Source organism: Berghia stephanieae, chromosome 4, assembly GCF_034508935.2.
Source record: "Berghia stephanieae isolate SIO BIC M18660-M18661 chromosome 4, UCSD_Bste_1.3, whole genome shotgun sequence".
NCBI classification, from domain to species: Eukaryota; Metazoa; Mollusca; class Gastropoda; order Nudibranchia; family Aeolidiidae; genus Berghia; species Berghia stephanieae.
In genome coordinates, this window is record NC_088363.1 from 22937305 (window position 1) to 22958501 (window position 21197).

Sequence of the window (21197 nt, forward strand, 5' to 3'; positions counted from 1 at the left end):
GAATTCGTTCCGCCACATAATCTCAAGTCTCTCACTGCCAGTATATTTAATTGGTGGGAAATGTAATTTTTTTTAAATGATGAAATTCTTCCTCTCACTCTAAAATTCACGGATTTCCGTGGATCCGCGGAAAACGATCAACACTGGTTATATGATGGGCTTCCGCATTAGACCGCATCGGAAGGTTGTGATTAGACTTCCCCATCCCTCCTCTCTCTTTCTCTCTATAATAATAACAATAATAACAATTAAATACTACTACTGCTACTAATAATAATAGTAGTAGTAACGATATCAATAATAAAAACAACAACAACAACATCGACAATAATAATAATAATAATAATAAATAATAATAATAATAATAATAATAATAATAATAATAATAATAATAATAATAATAATAATAATAATAATTTTTCCAATTAATTCGTTTTGTCAATTTGACCGGAGTCTCACAATTTACCTCAAATAATATCGGATCGTCTGCATTGCAGATTGCATTTTTTTCTGTCTCGTATCGATTGTAATTTAAATGGTTTGTATTTTTACAGTTGGGCAAACTGATAGGTACTAATAAGTTTGTTGCTGGTGATGAAACAAGTTAATAGTAATAGCCTTCCCGTTTGTTTATGTTCAACCCCCCCCCCCCCCCCCCCTTCTACCTTCCTGGTGCCTAAGTTATGTTTGTTAGATTGATATTGTGAGTTTGACGGAGATCGAGTCAGTATATTATGGAGATGATGGAATAATCAAAAAGTGGGTATATTTTATTTGTTTAAAGAGGTTTTTAAAAGCCATTTGGGGTACATTTTGGTCATTTCAGTGCCTTTCTTTAAAAGGAATATGGTAGAATAGTTAGGCTAAGACCAAGCGAACAAGCACCTACGAAAAAAAATATGTAAAGTCCAAGTTCAATATAAATGAGAAGCAGATCCATGAGCAGTATCTCTCATTATGCTCGTTTTGCACAGAATGTACATTCATGGGCCTACAATAATATGCCTTTTGCATCTTATCGTTTCAGATTCAGATGTTACATATGAGTAAGGAAATGCTTGCAACACTTTTAGGTAACTAGGATATTAAAACTAGTGGTTAATGCCGACAAACGCCCATGAAAAAATAAAAGACACAACACATTCAGAGAAAAGTTGATCACAAAAGCAATCTAATCGTGTCTCTATTCTCTCCAGATCGGCGTATAGATAGTATGCGTTTGTCTATGAAGCTCATAAAATTGCCATCCGGAAGTATAACGGACCAACACACAAAACTGTGTGTATCCATAAACGTTTATAGTCTCGTTAATACAGTTTTGTGAGAATCACTCACAAACGCGGATGGCAAAATACAATAACAAAGGCTTGAGTGACGTCATCTTCGTTCTATCTATAGATAGTTCGAAGATGACGTCACTCAGGTCTTTGTTATTGTTTTTTTGCCATCCGCGTTTATGAGTGATGCTCACTGAACTGTATTACCCCGACTATAAACGTGCATGTATACACAGTTTTGTGTGTTGGTCCCGTTATACTTCCGGATGGCAATGTTATGAGCTTCTTAGCCAAGCGCATACTCTCTATACGTCGACCCAGATATCCACCAGAAGAGACAAGATTCGCAGAGATAACGTACCTACATGAAGAAAAAGAAAAATCTATCTGAGAAACTTGCATGAGACTGTTTCCCTTATGGCAAAGGATCCCATCCCAGAAAGATGCATAAGATGGGATGAGAGCTTAGCTCACACACTCTAGAGAGACACTAGTATAAGATAATGTAACAGTATGGCTATGTTATTATAGAATTCCCTTTATTTATCTCCAAAGAAAAAACTGTCTTTAGTGCCTGTTCCAATGGAAAACCGGAATAACATGTAATATAGCGCCTAAAAAGAGCTAGGGCGAGGTGACTTGCTCAAGGCCACAGAGTGCGGCGGGTAATCGAACTCGGTACCTTTCGGATACAAAGCAAAGACCATACCACTGAGCCAAGCTGCCTATTATTATCATAGGAACCTGTACCCGCTTGTATGACACTCTTTAAATGCTTTCTTTACTAAAAAGACCCAAGCTGGGTTTTGGGCAAACGAAATCAATGACATTTCTGGACATAGAAAAGAACAACAGATGAAAGGAGAGAAAATATCACCTCAAGGAGAAATAGAGGTGTGGGCATATTATATTATATGAATCTTTACCATAAGAGAACTTCTCCAACAATACAGATGACTTATCGTAAGGAATGCCCCCGACCATTCGAGCAGATGACGCAAAAGACCATGTGTAGATAGTATGCGCTTAGCTAAGAAGCTCACAACATTGCCATCCGGAAGTATAACGAACCAACACACAAATCTATGTGTAACATTGAACGTTTATAGTCTCGTTAATACAGTTTAGTGAGAATTACTCATTAACGCGGATGGCAAAAAAAAAAAAAAAAAAACCAACAAAGACCTGAGTGACGTCAACTTCATACTATCTATAACATGATTGTTTTTAAGGGTTTTACGGCGCTTTCGACATAATATTAACGTCATTTCCGCGCCAGTAAAAAGGAGGAAAATGGGATAGTCAAAATATTCTAGATTAACAATTGACAGACAGCACACGAGCAAAAGACAAAATAGGCAACAGATGTAGATTGTGATGTTGGAGTGGTTGTAGTGGAGGTAGGGAAAGTGATGTGGTGGTGGTTGTAATAGTGGAGGTCGGAATGGTGATGTGGTCGATGTTGTAGTGGTGGTGGTAGGGATGGTGATGTGGAGGTGGTTGCAGGGCTGGATATGTAGTGGTTGTTGTAGTGGCGGTGGTTGCAATATTGGTGGTAGTGATGATGTGATAGTGGTTGTTGTAGTAGTAGTTGTAGGGACGGTGATGTTGTGATGGTGTTTGGGATGATGTGCTGGTTGTTGTAGTAGAGTTGATGATGTGGTGAATGTAGTAAGGGTGGTAGGGAGGATGATGTGGTGGATGTTGTAGTAAAGGTGGTAGGGATGATGATGTGGTGGATGTTGTAGTAAGGGTGGTAGGGATGGTGATGTGGTGGTAGTGGTGGTAAGGATGGTGATGTTGTGGTGCTGGTAGTGATAATGATGTGGTAGTAATGGCAATGATGTGTTGGTATGGTGGTTGATTTAGTAGTGACTGAAAAACAAACAAAGAAGTCCTGAGAAGGATCGGAATAAAATCACCAATTCTTCTTCAAACTGTAAAGAAATTGAAACTGAACTATTTTGGCCACACGACTCGCCACGAATCATTAGAAAAGCACATTCTGCAGACAAGGGTAGACGGCAAGAGAGGAAGAGGTAGACCAACAAGAAGCTGGGAACAAGATATATGTGAATGGCTGGGAATGACAGCAACTCAAGCAAGTAGACTGGCGGAAAACCGTAATCTGTTTCGCAAGAAAGTTCGGGAAGCAACGTCCTACGCAGGATCGGCTGACGAGAGAGAGAGAGAGAGAGAGAGAGAGAGAGAGAGAGAGAGAGAGAGAGAGAGAGAGAGAGAGAGAGAGAGAGAGAGAGAGAGAGAGATCGTGATGATGTTGTGGTGGTAATAACGATAATGATGAATTGGTGTTGGTTGTAGTTGTTGTGATGATAATGATATGGTAGTGGTGGTATTGATGATGATGTTGTGATGGTGGGGTTGGTCGTCGAAGCGGTGACAATGATAATGATGAGATGGTGGTGGTTGTAGTAGTGATGGAAGCGATGGTGATGTGGTTGTAAATGTTGATGATGATGTGGTAGTGGTTGTTGTATTCAAGTTGGCAGTGGTTATAATGGTGTTGTGGTTGTAGTGGTTGAACTGGTGATGGTACTGATAATGATGATGATGATGTAGTTGTAGTAGTGGTGATCTAGTAAAATTCATGGAGTTTTCTCCAAAAAATGAAATTCAAGGAGTTTTCAATGAGATTGTCCAAGTAATATCAAAATCAAGGAGCTTGAATTTATGGAGGCCGAATACACTCAAATGTTTACAAACCATAACATATTATTCGAAACAAAACATGATTGGCAAGGTAAAAAAATATCCCAAAACTAATGGGTACTACACATTTGACTGTTTCCTCTCAACCAACCACTCCGGCCAGGATCAGACAAAACCAAGTGATCCCATTCCAAAACAAAGACAGAAAACAGCTCAAAAAACATATATAGGGGGATAGAAGACACAGCAAGTAACCTTCTTCTTACCACGGGAGGTCAAAAGGCCCCAGAGAGAGAAAGCAAGCTGGAAAACAGATAGAAGACACAGTAAGTGACCTTCCTGTCCATTAAGGGAGGTCAATAACCCCACCCAGCATAACACTATGAACGCAAACAAAAAAATTTATTTCAAACAGATTTATTTATTCATAAATACAAAAGATGGCCTGCAATATCAATCGCTGTATATTCAAACAAACCAACTCATAACAGTGGGAATTACATTGTGGTAGTACTGAACCAAGTAACCAGATCAGGGTAGGCAAACAACACAATTAAAACACAATTAATCAAGCAGACAAATGTTTGATGAAATCAACACTCTAACCAAATTAGATTTTAAAAATAGCTTGCCGGCCTCTTCAATAAAAATAAAAGTATCACTATACATTTGAAAGAACTGAAAAACAAGTAAATTAAACCTAAAGCAGTCCAAAAATTAAATTTGATTTTTAAAAAGCATTCAACGACTCAATGGTCTAATTTTCTTTTAAAATCATACTAACCGAAAATTATCTCATTCAATCAAACATTCAGACGATTGCTTAAAGCATCTTGCCTGTATTATGACAGTAATCAATTTTGCAATTAAAGACGTAAAAAATATATCTTGGATATGTTAACCTGTTTTGGCTAAAATCCTATGAATTTATATTCAAATAAAGATCTTTGGAAATAGTGATAATATATTTCATTGCTAAAAACTTTTAACACAATAACTTTTTAAAATTCGAAACTGCAAAGAGAACCAAATATCACTCGCAACAATGGAGCAACATGAAACACAAAAACATAAGCCGAAACTACCGCACGCAGGTTCAAGGCATGTTTGTACAGAAAAATAAACCAAACAGTTTTATACAAGTAAGAATGGTAAAAAGTAAAGTATACGCAAAATAATTACAATTTGTACATTTCCAATTATTTTGACAAAATGTGTTGTGTCTGTAACTGTATTTTATCTTTACTCTTCCTTTGGATGGTATTTCTTTTTAATGTATTCACATTAACATTTTAAAAATATTTTCAGAGGTAAGCTATTCAAAACCCTATCATAAAAGTTGTAAGAGAATTTGTGAAACATTTAAATTTAAAGCCATGAATTTGATGGAAAAAAACCACAACAAAAACAAAACAATAAATTTAAATGACCAGTTTCCTTAAGTGGAAAGTAAAAAAACACAACAAAAAAAAAAAAAAACCCACAAGAAATTTAACCCACCATCTCAGAATGGTATTGTATCGGGATGGAGGACCCAGAAAAATTAATATAGAAATAATATATAAAGGAAAATACAAACTTTGAGTGTTTGCAATGCAATAAATAGTATTTGTTCTTCACCATAATGAAGAGAAACCTACCCAAAGTTTCATGGTTGTGCCTATAACTATAAATTAAATTTCCAGCACCTTCGTTCATCCCAACATAATACCGTCTTAAGATGCTGGATTACAAACAAGATTCCAAACTGACTATTTTTAAAATGAGAAGAAAAAAAAATAAATTCATACACACTTTAAAGGTAAGCACAGCTGTAACTGCTTCATCATGATGCTATTGTTGACTGTGTTGAAGTCTGCCGTGACATTGTTCTTGTATCAAATAGGAATAAATATGTTTTGTCACCGAAACATCATTACCCAAATGTGAAAGTGACTTGGTTAATGAAGTTGACTAATGGATAAAAATATTGCAGGTAAAGCGGCAACCATAGTCAATTAAAAAAACAAAGCATAAAAAAAAACAACTTCACACTCCCCAAGGTGCTTGCGACCAATATATACAGCAAAGTTCAATCAAAGTTTTACTTACTGGAATTGAAAATCACAGTTTCTTCGCTTAAAATTAAAAGAATATTTATTGGTGACCAAGCAGGGACTGCTGAGATTTGATGCAAAATTATTTAATTTTGACAACACATTATCAGCATTTAAACCGATGCCTATATTTATGATTCACATGTCAATTGAAAATATCAATGTTGTACTTGTAATTTTCTAAGTAGTTATAGCATGCAACCATGCAAATAAAATGTACATTGGCCATGAATACAGAGTCTCTTTAACTTTATGGACAATTGTTGCTAGTTGTAATGTGTCACCTCCAATGCTTTTCAATAAGGAGGATTTACATTATCTTTAAAAAGTTAACCTGGATCCAAGATATTTGAATATGAGTTTTACTTTATACCATTAAGACTCCAAAAATATAAATTCTCCTTTCGCAAAAACAATCATACAAAATAAAAAGAAAAAACCCACCCACACCAAAAAATTTTTTTAAAATGGTGCCGCTCCCACCCACATGACATTTTACCACCAATAGAACATGTTAGTTTCCAAATACACAGTAATGAAAACATCTGACATGGTAAAATGAGCCGTAATAAATAGTGATTAAGAGTGAGATTATTTTACAAATGTGGGTGGTAGGTGGTTGATGTAGTCCAATAAATTATTGTTGCAACAATGATTAAATGAGTCATTTTAATGATTAAGACCTGATTTGGAGAGTCGTAACAATCATAGATCCTAAACGTTATAATTGACCCTTCTCTTTAATTAGAACTACAAACAGTTTAAAATTAAAGAAAACAAAAATTTGCAGCTGATTTTTGAGCACAAAGGGGAAATTGTGTTTTGCTAAAAGCAATATTTCCAAAACAACAAACAAAACAAAAAAAAAAACACAAACCCATATCAGTCTTAATTTAGGAGTACTAAGAATGTATCAGTTAAGATACAGAAAACTTTAGCAGCTCTATCGCGTTCAATATAGTAAAGTCAAGCGCTTTGAGCACTTTTAGTGGATAGTGCGCTATAGAAAAAGCTCAAGTTTTTTTATTAATGAAACATTTCCCACTCCTGTGAGCAGCTGAATATCAATTCGATGAAAAAATAATAACAGAAGAATTTACAATCCTAAGCTGTTATGGGAGCTGCAAAAAGGAAAATATCACCTTGGAAAAAAGAACAAAATTCATTGGGCATCCTTTTGATTTGAATGTCGATAATCCAAATTTTTGAAATAACACCTCCTAGTCTTCCCTACTTAAGTATCATTTTTAATATTATTGGCATCCAGTGCTGTGCTAGATAACCCCCAAAAAATAGTAAATTCAGAGAATTCATCTTTTCTTTGGCAAAAATTCTTGAAAATGTTTACTTAACCCAAGATTATATTCATAACTTCTATATCCTCTAGTGTCACAATATGAATTGGTGAAAAATGATAGTGAACATTATAAGTCAATTTTTTTCCCTGTCAATGTTGCTTCTGTACGATTACACCTGGACGTGTGAAAGGAGTGTGGAGGGGTCTGTGAAGAAGATGTGTGGCAATGGGATATTTATCTGAAAAACTACTTCTGCTGATATTTTCTGATGTTGCTGCTGTTGTGACAATGATGGGGATGGGAGAATCGACGTTGATGTTCTGATGTAAAATAGGTTGATGGAGAGATGCTGATGAGGTGAGGATTGTTGTTGAAGTAGGAGGACTTAACCTATCATTTTCTGAAATAATCATGTCTGTTTGAACACCAAGCCTAGTTGCAGCATCTTCTGATAGTTGATACACAACAGGTTGACTAACTTGAAATGGTTTAATGTCTTCATAAAGATTATTTGGTCTTTCGTCTTTGACATGATTTGCTGCTTCTGCCAAAATGTCAAGGCTATGAACTGAGGATCTTGGGATGTAGGTGGTGGCTGATAGAGATTGTTGTTGCTGTAGACGCAACTGCATCTCTTCCTGTTCTTTCTGTTGTCTCTCTTCTTCCTCTATTCTCTCACGTTCAAGTTGTGCCTGATGACGTCTACGTCGAGGGTGGTCACGATGGGCGTAATTGTGGAGAAATGATGAATCTGATGAAGCAACAGACGTTTGCTGAGATGTTGCCACATTAGTTATGGCATTGGTAGATGTTATGATATTCTCAGTGGTCAAGGCTGGACTTGACATGCTGATGAGAGATGGAGAAGTAGCGCTGTGATATCCAGTAGAAGGAGTGTCACGATGATCAATTGGTGCATCAGATGTCATAATGTTGACGGGTTCCCCATTACGACCAATGCTGGTAGGAGGGGAGGCCATAGCTGCCATGGTTATGGTACTATCTGGAGTGAGAGATGCTGGACGAGCAGCAGTGATGCTGTACTCCATAATCTCATCCTGATGTAGAGGAGGGGTATAATTCAATCTTGGAGACATCATCTCAGCCACATCTCTGACACGAGTTTCCTCAGGTAAGTTTGCTGAGGCTACCAATGTGACTGGCTTTGATTCCTGTTGACAGGTGAAAAAAAAAAAGTCTTAATTCAATTATCGGTTGGCTGTAGTGCAAAATAACCTTATATAAAATCAAGAGGACAACACAAGAAAATCATAAGATGACAAAAAAATTAATGCTGATTATATGTTACTGCAATGTCAAATACATTGTATACATAAACATATCATGAGTGGTGGGTAAGTGCATTATTCCTTTTTAATGTTCCACACCACAGTGAATCTATACAATGGATTCACACTTTAAAATATTCCCAGCTGACACTGTACTGAATAGTCTTGACATCTTGTGGATAATGTAAACATAACAATATATAGTTCCTTTATATATCTTTTTCTTCTTTTTTTTCCCCTAACATCTAACCTTTTTTTTTTACACGTTTAATTTCTTTTGATAAAGGGGAAACCCAGAACAGCAACCATCATTTTCATTATAATATCATATTATTAAAATTAAAGTATATGTTTTCCCTTTAAAAAAAATACACCTCAAAAACAACTGCTATTCCAACATTAATCTAGACCCTTTTCAATTCCACAACTTAACACTAATTATCATTAAATGTCTTTCTAAAATATAAACATGTATCAATATCGTGCCATCTTCACAAGACCTATTAAAATGCATACATTTTCTACATTTCATTTCTCCTTTTAGTTGCTTGTATATAATTATATATAATTTTTGACAAAGAAAATAGAAAATGTCTAACATCAAAGGGATCTCAAAGAATTGTGTCAACCTTGGACAGGACGAATAAAATGAGTTTGAAAACAACGCCCAAGGCCAAGGTCCTTGTCAAAAAGAGCTGGACAAATAACAACCATATCAATAAAAGGCAGAAGAATCACCCTTACATTTTTCTGCTTCTGCATCAAGAAGATGAGATTCCTAAGGCTTCTGTTTTCCTCTTCCAAGGAGTCTCCGCGTTGTTTTTCCCTATCCATCTGGTGTCTCAAGGCTTCGTTCTTCTGACGCAAGTCAGCTGTTCCACAGTCATCTGATGCATCTGACAGAGACCCTACACCTTCATCTGAAGATTCTGTGGGTGAAGAAACAAGAAATAAATATCAACCCACAGAAAAATAATCAATGATGGTTTAAAAAATTTATTGTGTATCAAAATGTGCCCTTCACGTGAACATTTTCTGATTTTTATTTTAATGTTTCCAATATTAAACAATAATAATTAGTATCAGTATCAAAGACATAGGTACCCCCCCCCCCCCCTCCTCCAATAATAAAAATAATACCACTTCATCTCTATTTCCCAATCCACATTCCAAACATGTTGCCCTATCTAAAAGCATATGATTGATACTTGGTGACTAACAGCTCTAAGCTTTGGCAAGGATTGACCATAAAATCATTCATAAAAATGTGTGTCACGACAGACTTACATACAGCCAGAGATGCCAACTTTGAATTTCGCTCACAGGAGTTTCAGCCACCACTCGTAGGAATTTCAATGCCGAAAGAGGAATTTCCGCGCACAAAAAAAAAAAGGAATTGGAACGATATTTGGCATTGAGCTTACATATTGTATAGTTCTAAATAGATAACTGATTAGAATTACAGTGTATATTATGATACATAAACACATTGCAAATTACAATCCCAAAGTTTCCTTATTTCAAATGAAGTAAAGCGCCAAAACCTAATGGTAGAGATTGTAGTACTGGTGGTAGTGAGGATGATGTGGTGGTGGTTGTAGTAATAGTGGGAGAGATGATGAAGATGTGATAGTGGTTGATGTTGTAGTTGTAGTGGTAGTGATGATGATATGGTGGTGGTGGTGGTGGTTGAGGTAGTAGTGGTAGTGATGATGATATGGTGGTGGTGCTGGTTGAAGTAGTAGTTGTGGTCGTGATGATATGGTGGTGGTATTGTGGTTGTAGTAGTTGTGGTCGTGATGATAATGATGTGGTGGTGTTTAGTAGGTGGTTGTGATGTTGATGTGGTGGTGGTGGTGGTGGTTGTAGTACAAATGGTAGTGATGATGATGTGGTGGTGGTTGTAGTAGTAGTCGTGGTAGTGATGATAATGTGGTGGTGGTGGTTGTAGTAGTACTGGTCATGATGATGATGTGGTGGTGGTTGTAGTAGTACTGGTCGTGATAATGATGTGGTGCTGGTGGTTGTAGTAGTAGTGGTAATGATGATGTGGTGGTGGTTGTAGTAGTAGTGGTAATGATGATGTGGTGGTGGTTGTAGTAGTAGTGGTAATGATGATGTGGTTGTAGTAGTAGTGGTAGTGATGATGTGGTGGTGGTGGTTGTAGTAGTAATGGTAATGATGATGTGGTGGTGGTGGTTGTAGTAGTGGTGGTAATGACGATGTAGTGGTGGTGGTTGTAGTAGTAGTGACGATGATGTGGTGGTGGTTGTAGTAGTAGAGGTCGTGAAGATGATGTGGTAGTGGTGGTTGTAGTAGTAGTGGTAGTGATGATGTGAAGCTGGTGGTTGTAGTAGTAGTGGTAGTGATGATGATGTGGTGGTGGTTGCAGTAGTAGTGGTGGTGATGATGGTTGTAATACTAGTGGTAATGATGATGATGTGGTGGTTGGAAGGGGGGGGGGGGGGTATCCTTGGAACAAATTGACCTCACCGGAATTTGACGGAAGTTGCCCGGAGCCCGGAATTTTTTGCTCCAGACCGGAGTTTTTTCCGGTGAAACCGGAGTTTTGGCATCACTGTACAGCGTAGCAATACTTGACCAATGATGATCATGACATTTTTAATTGGATGGGTTTATCATAATAATTTGAAGGGCAAAATGGATGTGTGAAGAGGAAGGAAGGAAGAGAGAGATGCATATCATGGATTTTTTAAAAATGGTGATCTAAATCAGAATTATCATTATAGAAAAAAAACAAAACAGGGTCTTAAGCACATTCCACTCCTTAATATTACTGATTTGCAAAACATTAATGTAGACTGCGTTTCTTCAATAAAAAAAAAAAAAAAACATTGCAATTGTAACGTGGCACCTGAAAAACAAAATTCCCGAATGTCCATGCAACAAACTGCAAAGTGCAAAACAGCGTTGTTTGATTCATTCTCCCCCTTAACCGTTTTATTAGAACTTTTGAACCCTTAACTTAAAAAAACAAAGCGAATTTGAATTAGGAAAATTGTTTTTGAAGGAAAGAAAAGGGAGTAAAAAGTTGTAGGGACGCATGCAATTTTCACCTGTATCTCGTTTTTTCCGTTTTGACGGCGGTGGTGTGTTTGTGACAAACGAGTCAACAAGCACCCTATCCTGCTGTCCCAGTTCTGCCAGCAGACGTGTGGAACGCTCAAATTGCATTTGCAGACGACTCTTATCTTTCTCAAGACTGGTGATGTAGTCAATGCTTTGCTGAAGGATAGCCGCCTGAATGGAGTGGGAGGACATACAAACAGGAATAAATTAACAAAAACAAACAAACACAGACTGATAAGTAAAATAAACATTAGAATAATATGCAAATATAGTACAATCAAACATGAGGGAATGGGAAATGCGGTACGTTATGAGGCTTGAATTTTCAGTGTATAGAATTGACTGACATTCTAAAGGAATGCGATTGCATTCAACTCAATGAAAAGTCGGAAGTGGGTAGGGGAAGAGAAAAATGCAAGTCAAGTGTCTTAACAAAAGGACCAATCCTGACAGACCCCCCCCCCCCCCCCTTTTTTTTTTAAAAACAAAAAAACAAACAAACTTGCCCTCCCTACACACATGAGGTATTGAATGAATGAATGCTAACTACGAACAAAATAATCTAACATTTTTACGCAAACGTAGCTGAATCAGTCATCCAGTCGGTCACAGCCCACAGAGCTGTATAACCGGTGAATGGGAATGACAGACGCGAGGGGATAAGAGAGACAGCTAGACCGTCAGTCAAAAGACTATATTATAGACTCAATAATCAGCGATGTGAAGACCAAACCAACCCTTTCAGAAAAAGAATGACACACGCCCGACATTCTTCACCATAATATGTAACACCTAGATCCAGTCAGTTGACAGGAGTGGTTGAACTGTTGCATGGGGCTTCATTGCTATTTTTTTAAAGGAAGAAAGAGAGAGAGAATGAGTGTGTGTGTGTGTGTGTGTGTGTGTGTATGTTGTGCTTGGCAGTGTGTGTGTGTGTGAGAGAGAGAGAGAGAGAGTGTGTGTGAGAGAGAGAGAGAGAGAGAGAGAGTAGTCTGATAATGATAACTATGATCAAGCTTATCCAGCGTTATACATAACCAAAAGAGGAGATAGGAACATTGATCTATGGATAGCCCTTTCATCTCTATTCACTACATTGATTCGCACTAGTGATTTCAGTCAACGAACCAATGAATGACTGGATGAATGAGAAAGGCAGCCATACACTGCTGAGTGGGAGATTGTGGAAAGAGAGTTGAGAAGAGAGCTGTTGTGTTGTAGTATGTGTATTCATTATTCACGGATAGGCAGGCGATGTGAAGTGAAACAGATCTCGGGCATGAATGAACAAGGGAGATTACACATTCTATTTCAAGCCAAATTTCTTTTTAACAGCGCTTTAAGAGGCAATGAGGGACTGAATGTAGTTTATGAATGGGAATACAATTAATTTCTACAACAGGTTAACCAACTGTATGTAGTTTATGAATGGGAATACAATTAATTTCTACAACATGTTAACCACTATGCAGTATACAGTTTCATTTAATTAATAAATAAGACAAAATAAAAGACTATTGCTATAGTCCAGAATGAAGTGGGTAAAAAGGATCAGATGTGAACTAGATCTACATTTTGTTGATTAATTCTAATGCTCAAGCACGGATATGCACGCAACACACCAGAGTAAAATTAAAACATTGATTTTTTTTCCTACTTCAGGGGGAAAATGTTTCTTTAGAGTCTATTGTTTCTTCCAATGGAAGACTAGGCAAATATCAGCCGAACTGTAGCATCGCAGTCAACCAGAGTAAGGAGACTTGCTCAATGTCACACAGCCTGACAAGGAAACGAAACTCGATATTAACTGGGTACAAAACAGAGACCCCCCCCCCCCCCCCCCCCCAATCTAAATCCCGAAAAATCGCTGCCCAGGATATTTTTTTTCATATATATTGATGGTATAATCAATACATTACAGAGCCAAATATAATAAATACCTTGCTAAGCTTCTCCCCTTCCAAATGAGGAATGAGGGCTCTGAGGGAGGTAAATCCAGCATTGATACACTGCATTCGTCTGCGCTCATTGCCATTTGCAATCTCTCGACGCACACGTTTGTCATTTAGCTGCTGTTGAGACTTAGGGGAAGATGGTGAAGACACTCTGTTGAAGACAAACAAATCAGATATAGATATGAGCATGACTATCAATTTTGTAAAAATTGACAGGGAATTTTATATAAATGCTAGAAAAAACAAAACAAGGTTGGTAATTTGTCTAGAGGTTGTAAATGTCTGAAGCTACATTAGTATGGATTGGATTAGTATCAGAGTCCACGTTTGTAAAGCTTCAGGTAGAGTGTAACATTGTGAGACTCCAAAAGCTTTTTTGCCTAGCTTTACAATTCTTTATAAGGTATATAATTTTAGGTCTTGTACTTTAAGTTATTTGGTCGTCTCGGAAATCGAATGGTTTATTTGGGGTTATTGTTTGTTTTAAACTCCCCTCGCCGCTCCCCTGGCCTTGGTCATCTCAGATAATGGAATTAAGTTTATATGATAATTTTAAAATGAATTCTGAAAAGATAAAAACAAACTTCAAACAATACTCATTCACACATAATTAAATGCTAAGTCCATTGCAAGGTCGTGCGATTGAATGTCCGGTAGTTATCAATTCACATGCCCCTACAATACGCGCGTGCGGGTTGATAAGATAACCGAAGGCAACGCACGAGAGGTTCTTGGCGAACCCAGCGAGTGCAAATTGTAATGAAAATCTAAATTTAGAAAACGCTACCGCGTGCGTTGATAAGGCGATCAATGCAGTTCTACGTTCTACTACAACTTGACTACAATGGTGGCCTGTCCTCGCAAAGTTGTTGCCATCGTTGTCGATGCGCAGAGCACCGGCGCGGTTGTAGTAGGCATTCGACCTCTCTGGCCAGTCATGCGACATCGCTAACCAACCGATTCATAGATCAGGCCTAACCACGGACGTAAACGCTACCTCATCCGAAGAAGGCGAATACCATAACAAAACAACATGGCCTCCACTTCGGTCGTCTCGACGCCGAAGTTTTTTTTTGGCTCTGGGCCAAGGGGAGAAAGCCGGTCTGCTAAGAAATGCTGGCAATCGTCCATTGACGATCGCTGGCAGTCGGCCATTTTCAAAGTGGGAACTAATTGTTCTCGCGTGACTGCAGACTTTACCTGCGTGCAGCGGTCACTAAGACTGTCACAATCTGATCGAAGTGATGATATTATCAGTAATTTTAGACAATTCAAAGATATGAATGAAAAAATTAAGTACGATCTATGAAAATAAATATTCATAGAAATAGACAAGATTTGGAGGATTTTTTTTCCAATTACACCGAAGTAGAAACTATGAATTGCTCATTTAGTGAGTCATTTTGAGAGGATACCGAGCAAGGGGGGGGGGGGGTGTTGTGAATTTGCAATCTCCCCATACTTAGAAATTCTGTCCAAGATAAATCAAAATTTACTCGGGTAATTTACCCACCTTTAAACAAGAGCAATGAACGATTAATATATACGTCTGAAGTGATAAAGAAAAATTATCAAGACCTAATACTAGACTAATATAAAGTTAAACAACAAATGAAAGTAATGGATTTCTTAACTTATTATTAAGTGCCATAATAACGACAACCAATGGCAATATAATTAGACTTATAAGGGACAGGAGGAAACCTAATGAATCCTCGATGCCCATAGATTTAGATCATAGAAGAAAAATTGTTTCATAAAGAAAGAGAGAGAGAGAGAGAGAGAGAGAGAGAGAGAGAGAGAGAGAGAGAGAGAGAGAGAGAGAGAGAGAGAGAGAGAGAGAGAGAGAGATTTTTAAACGCCTATTAACGTCAAAAACTTTACATTTCGTATCAGGACTGGACAACTATACCATCCCTTTTCACGATCAGAAAAAAATTATAGTCTTGTTACTAAAAAATTAATTGAAAATAAATGTTTTCCGTTCCTTTTAAATCCGTACTTTTATTTTTATAAACATGATACCATTGGATAAACCGGACAGCAAAACAAAACCAAGTAAAGTTTCGTATTATTGTTTATCTCAATTGTAAAGCAAAAGTGTGGACGGCCAGAGGTGATGTAATTGGTGGGACCAGTGGGCTGAGTGGGATATTCGGGAGGCTAAGGCCTCCCTGACTCAAGTTTATATCAAACGAAACTGGGTATGTAAACATAAACATTACAAAATATGGGGATGGAATAGTGATGTAATTTTTAGCGAATCCAGGTGTTTCACAAATAATTAACGTGGGCAAAAATTAAGCCCATTGTCTAAACAAGGTAAACAGCTGATAGTTGTAGTCCCTGCCCTTTACACATGCGGAAGCAAAGTCAGTCGACTGCTAACGGATAACAAGGAAAACTCGAGACTTGAAATAGAACAATATGATATTAAAAAGCGCGAAAAATCGGTTTTAACATGCAGACAAGTAAATTAAAAAGGCAAATCATCACCTATCGCAAATTTGAGTGGTTCACTGGTAAAAGTCAGTGTAACAAATTACTCTACTCTAAGGACAACCAGAACCACGCTTCCGTACTACAATGTTTATGCGTGACATGCTTGCGTACTACTTTCCCCAAACTTACTTGAGAACTGCTGCAATTTCTTTTTCTCTGGCTTGTAAATCATTCACATAACGACGTCTTTCACTGCTCCTAAAATCCACAGACATTTTGAAATATAATTTATAAATTAAGCACTGAATAATCCAGTAAAACAATGAATGTTTACGATTGAAGAGTCGACGTGGTACGATAGACTCCGCGTGACGCTGCAAGAATGAGTAATAATTGGCGGGAAACAGCTGTTGGTCAATTCATTTTTCAGCAACTGGTGATGGAATCCAAATTTATTTCAATATTAGACAGTAAAAGATTTACTCAATAAAGCCTATAAGCACTCATGACACATTCAAACTTAATAATTGCTCATACTATACATGTTGATTGTATTTATCAAAACTTTCATTAAAACATGTTGAACTATATATTCATGCGGAAGACTTACAACTCAGTGTACGAGATGCATCTGATTGGTCCAACATGGGAAACAAAAAACAAACGATTGGACTCGGTTGAACTTGGCCAAATTCCATGTTAATTGAGAGGAGAATTTTTTGAAATTACCAAGAATTTATGATTGTAATTGAATGATTACTAAATTTTAAATATTTTATTTCAATCATAATTGATAATTGAAAGTTTAAAAGATGTTTTTTGAGATTATTAAACAGCCTGGCTGTCTATTTAACCAACTTTTTTTTTTTCGCAAAAAAAGTTCTCCTTGTGTCCCTGTGGAATTCATGATCAGCTGACAGTTCGAATGTGTCAGCTGACTGGCTGGTTATCGCGGATTGCGAAATGAAGCTCACCCATCCGATCATTCACAATATTATTGCCTCAGCTGTTTTTGTTTGTATTTTGGTATCTATTTTCACGCTTTTCTACGAATATATTTTGTTTTTATCTGGTATGATAGAATCAAATCATCTATTTTCTCATCATGCTATGCTAACAAATCTTGCTTTAAGGAAGCTCCGAACCCGGTTTTATCATTTGTTTTTGTTACATTTTATACAAAACAGAAGTCAGCTGTGAGGAAGTTTGGCCGAGACAGCTTTTGCCTCATTGGTTTCGTGGCCTATTTTTTCATTCATTTTTTTTTTCATGTCAAAAACAGCTGTTATAAAATGATGTCATTCACCAAAAACAAGATAAATGACTGTGTTCATATTCAATATTCCAACACATGGTTGAACTAATCGCCGTGACAGGTGATTAAGAGTAGGCAGCGAGCAGCAAACTATAATTTGATAATTAAATGTGAAAGCGAGAATCGCCCTCCCAGTACATTTCCACCCTCCCCTTCCTCTGTAAGAAAACCACTATCTCCTCCTCCTTATCCTGATCAGAGAGATAGCGTTATGGTCTCTACTTCGTAACCAATAGGTAGCGTTCGATTCGGCCACTGCGTTGTATATTATATTGTGACATTGAGCAAATTAACTCTCCCTCGCTAATTTTGCTGAGGTTGACGCTGGGGTTTTTCCAATCTTAGGATAAACCATTAAGGCATTTTTTCTCTTTAGGATGAATAACTTTACTTCATTTATTTCCTGCTCCTTCTTCTCCACCTCCTCCTCCAACACCAACACCACCAACTCCGCCTACCCCTCTTCCTCCTTCTCCTCCTCCCCCTCCTTCTTCTTATTCTTCTTCGTCTTCTTCTTCTCCCACTATCACGTTTTCCTCCTCCTCCTCCTCCTCCTCCTCCTCCTCCTCCTCCTCCTCCTCCTCCTCCTCCTCCTCTCATCGACCACCACCGCCACCGCTACTACTACTACTACTACTACTACTACTCCTAGGACTACTACTACAACAACAACTACTACTAGCTAATACCACCACCACCACCACCACCACCACTACTACTACTACTACTACTACTACTACTACTACTACTACTACTACTACTACTATTACTACTACAACTACTAATACTACAACTACTTCTGCTTCTGCTGCTGCTGCTCTTGCTGCTTGTGTTACTACTACTTTTATTACTACCTACTATTTCCAATACTATTAGTACTCATATCGGTGGCTCAACGATACGATGTCTCGTCTTTTCACAAACGTTAAGAGATGTTAAGTGTAGACAGTGAACTGATGGATGACAGTAATTGCAAACCATAATATATATTCTGGACCCGGTATTGTGTCCTTGGACAAGGCACGTGGCATAGAATCGATATGTGGCTTACAATCTCACAGTGGTATTATGTCAGAATTAACTATGTGCTGGATATTCAGTTTTGAGGTACACAATGAGAATCTTGTGATTAATTGTGGTCCATTACATCAAAACAGTATAATGTAGGAGTGAAATTGTTATCATACAGCCGACATTTACATAATATACAGGTCTGACATTCGAACCCACTTATAGGCCTAGTTTAACATTGTTGTAATGGAGAATACTTTGCGTCATTTTTTGATATGTCCATTACCACAATGAGTCCATAAGGAATTGGGTTATTAGACTTCCAAATTTGTGCACATTGCATAAAACCGTTTCAAAATTGAGATGATTAAAAAAAAAAAAAAAAAGGTGAATTTTCAGAAATCTTGTTAATTCTCTCCGTTGAAACATAAAAACTTAGCCCAATCTCGATTGGTCACAGTTTATATTCGTTATGGCGGAGAATAGATACAGTTTCATAACTTCAAGTTCATATTTCTCCTTATTTTAATTCTAAATAGGTTACAAAAGCGTGATGTAAAAAAAAAAAGAGTTTTATTCTCAAGGGAAATGTAAAACCAGTTTTTAAGGAGGACTGGGTACATATCTTGTGAAATTACTCTTCTGGTTTCATAGTGATATCATCTTATTTTTCAGTCTAAATATATTATTATGCTGGTCGGAAATTAGATCTCCCATCTTCGCTCTTATAATCCTAAAAATCTACCCACACATCCTGCTACTAAAATAGTGATGCCACCTTATGAGTCAATGTGTAACCTATCATTATTAATCCACTGGAGGACTGGTTACACATATGCTTCCAGGTAGATTGGAACCGGAAAAGTAGAAATGTGACATCACGACTTTTCTTCCCCACTTCCTTTTACGGGTCTGATTTATCCCTGCATAATACGGTTTTGAAACGATGGGTTGCTGCATATGGTTCCACATGGCCCGTTGGAAGAATAAATGAAGAGTTGTGAAGCGCACTGAGCATGGTGGACCGTGAAAACGAACCATATTAATGTTCATATTTATCGATTTATTTACTTGTCTGTTTTCTTGTACCACTATCACCACCATCATGGCGATGACCACCACGCTGCAACAACAACAACAACAACAACAACTACTACTACTACTACTACTACTACTACTACTACTACTACTACTACTACTACTACTACTACTACTACTACTACTACTACTACTACTACTACTACTACTATAAACTACTGTTGCTTCTACTACAACTGTTTTCACTACTTACTGAGCTTATTGCGAAGAAGGAATAAGGAAGGAGGCGATTATTCCCAAGAAGAGGAGGAGAAAAGTGAAGGTGACATGCTTGGCGGAATCAATAGATGTACGAAGAGAGATAACAAGAAAATTGTCGATTTCGTTTTTGATAGAAGAGTTACATCCCTCTCATATGATGCATAGAATATGATGTTATGTCCCCCCGCGCCCGCCCCTCGCACGCGCTCACTGCTAGTTCGCGGAATAGAGTATTTACTTTGTAATTATCAAGAAGGAAGGCGTAAAAATCAACAAAAAGTAAAAGACAAACAGACAATTAGACTAATAGTCAATCAAATCGTAAATTCTAGTCAACTTTATTTCGCGTAAAGATCACACTCCAAGTTTTTACTCTGACTGGATACACAAGAGATTTGTTATGATTGTTGACGTCAAACAATGGCCGATATGTGTATGTCAACACCTTGTATCTAGAGGTAAGTAAAAGTCAATGAGAATCGTTGTTTCTCCAATTGTTCTCTTTTGAGTTTACGAGTAATAAGTAATACTTTGGTAATAATATGCATCTTATTTTAACATTAAAAATTGCGCTTGGCCTAGAACCAAAACACAAGAGAGTGCTGCCACTCACTGACACTAGACGTCTAACAGTAACAGTAACACTAACAGATTTTAATCCCCCTCCCTCACTCATATCATACTCTGCATCAGTGACAGCGACAACAGTCATTAATCAGAACTTTGACTTGAATTGTATGGAGGCCTTCCGAAAGCTCCTACATCCCCAGTATTCTTGTTTTTTTAATGTTCTAGTAGTCTAGTAGAGGGTTTGGGAGGGGGGAAACTTTTTTTAAAAAAAGTCTTCCCCCCTCTCTAGAACAAGAATACTGGGGATGTAGGAGCTTTCGGAAGGCCTCCCCTCCTGATAACCAGATACATTTTTTTAAATGCCAAAAAGTGTGCAAGTCATGAAAAGAAAGCCAAATGATCAGGAAAACATGCTTATTGTAATTTGTGTACCAAATCAGAAAAAAATGAAGTGATATATTTTTTAGCACCTCGTTTTATTTCTTAATTGGTCTTCCTTTATTTTTATTTGTTCATTCTAATCACTTTTTCAGGGATTGTAGTTGGTGGGTAGGATAATTTGCATAAAAATGAGTTAGCTGTATTATAAAAATGAGTTAGCTGTATTCTCATCAGCTTAGTGGTTCTCAACTGCTGCGTAGCTGTTTCTTTTACTGTGTTCACCTCATAAATAAATAAGAATAAAATTCCCTTTATTCATCCCATAGGGGAAATTTGTCTTTAGGGTTCATTCCAAGGGAAGACTGGAATAACCCAAACGAACGTCAGCCGCAGTGCAGCGCCACAAACTGATCTAGGGCGAGGTAACTTGCTCAAGGTCACACAACGCAGCGGGTATTCGAACTCGGTACTTTTCTGGTATGAAGCAAAGACCATACTGCTGAG

At 37.4% G+C, this 21197-nt stretch overlaps 2 protein-coding genes across 2 annotated transcripts in view; one reads left to right on the forward strand and one right to left on the reverse strand.

Moving 5' to 3' along the window:
* Positions 1-4348: 4348 nt before the first annotated feature.
* LOC144970253 (uncharacterized) lies at positions 4349-16732 on the reverse strand. Its single transcript, XM_078909697.1, has 5 exons — positions 16307-16732; positions 13661-13826; positions 11708-11891; positions 9375-9559; positions 4349-8513 (listed from the first exon to the last, which is right to left on the reverse strand). Exons 1-5 carry the CDS (start codon positions 16390-16392, stop codon positions 7491-7493), a joined length of 1644 nt encoding a protein of 547 aa, XP_078765823.1. The 5' UTR covers positions 16393-16732; the 3' UTR covers positions 4349-7490.
* A 3390-nt stretch (positions 16733-20122) lies between these two features.
* The window catches only part of LOC144970254 (uncharacterized), a 46206-nt gene continuing 45131 nt past the window's right edge, over positions 20123-21197 (forward strand). The window contains exon 1 of the mRNA XM_078909699.1: positions 20123-20200. The gene's annotated coding sequence lies outside the window, so the exon portion shown is untranslated. The remainder of the gene's footprint in view (positions 20201-21197) is intronic.

What these genes read in the sequence shown, in the direction of transcription:
- LOC144970253 (XM_078909697.1), bottom strand. Translation starts at nt 16,392, where the DNA reads ATGTCTGTGGATTTTAGGAGCAGTGAAAGACGTCGTTATGTGAATGAT. An exon ending in AAGGGGAGAAGCTTAGCAAG is followed by an intron (nt 11,892 to 13,660) that starts GTATTTATTATA and finishes CACTCCATTCAG; the next exon opens with GCGGCTATCCTTCAGCAAAG. An exon ending in ACGGAAAAAACGAGATACAG is followed by an intron (nt 9,560 to 11,707) that starts GTGAAAATTGCA and finishes CTTCACCCACAG; the next exon opens with AATCTTCAGATGAAGGTGTA.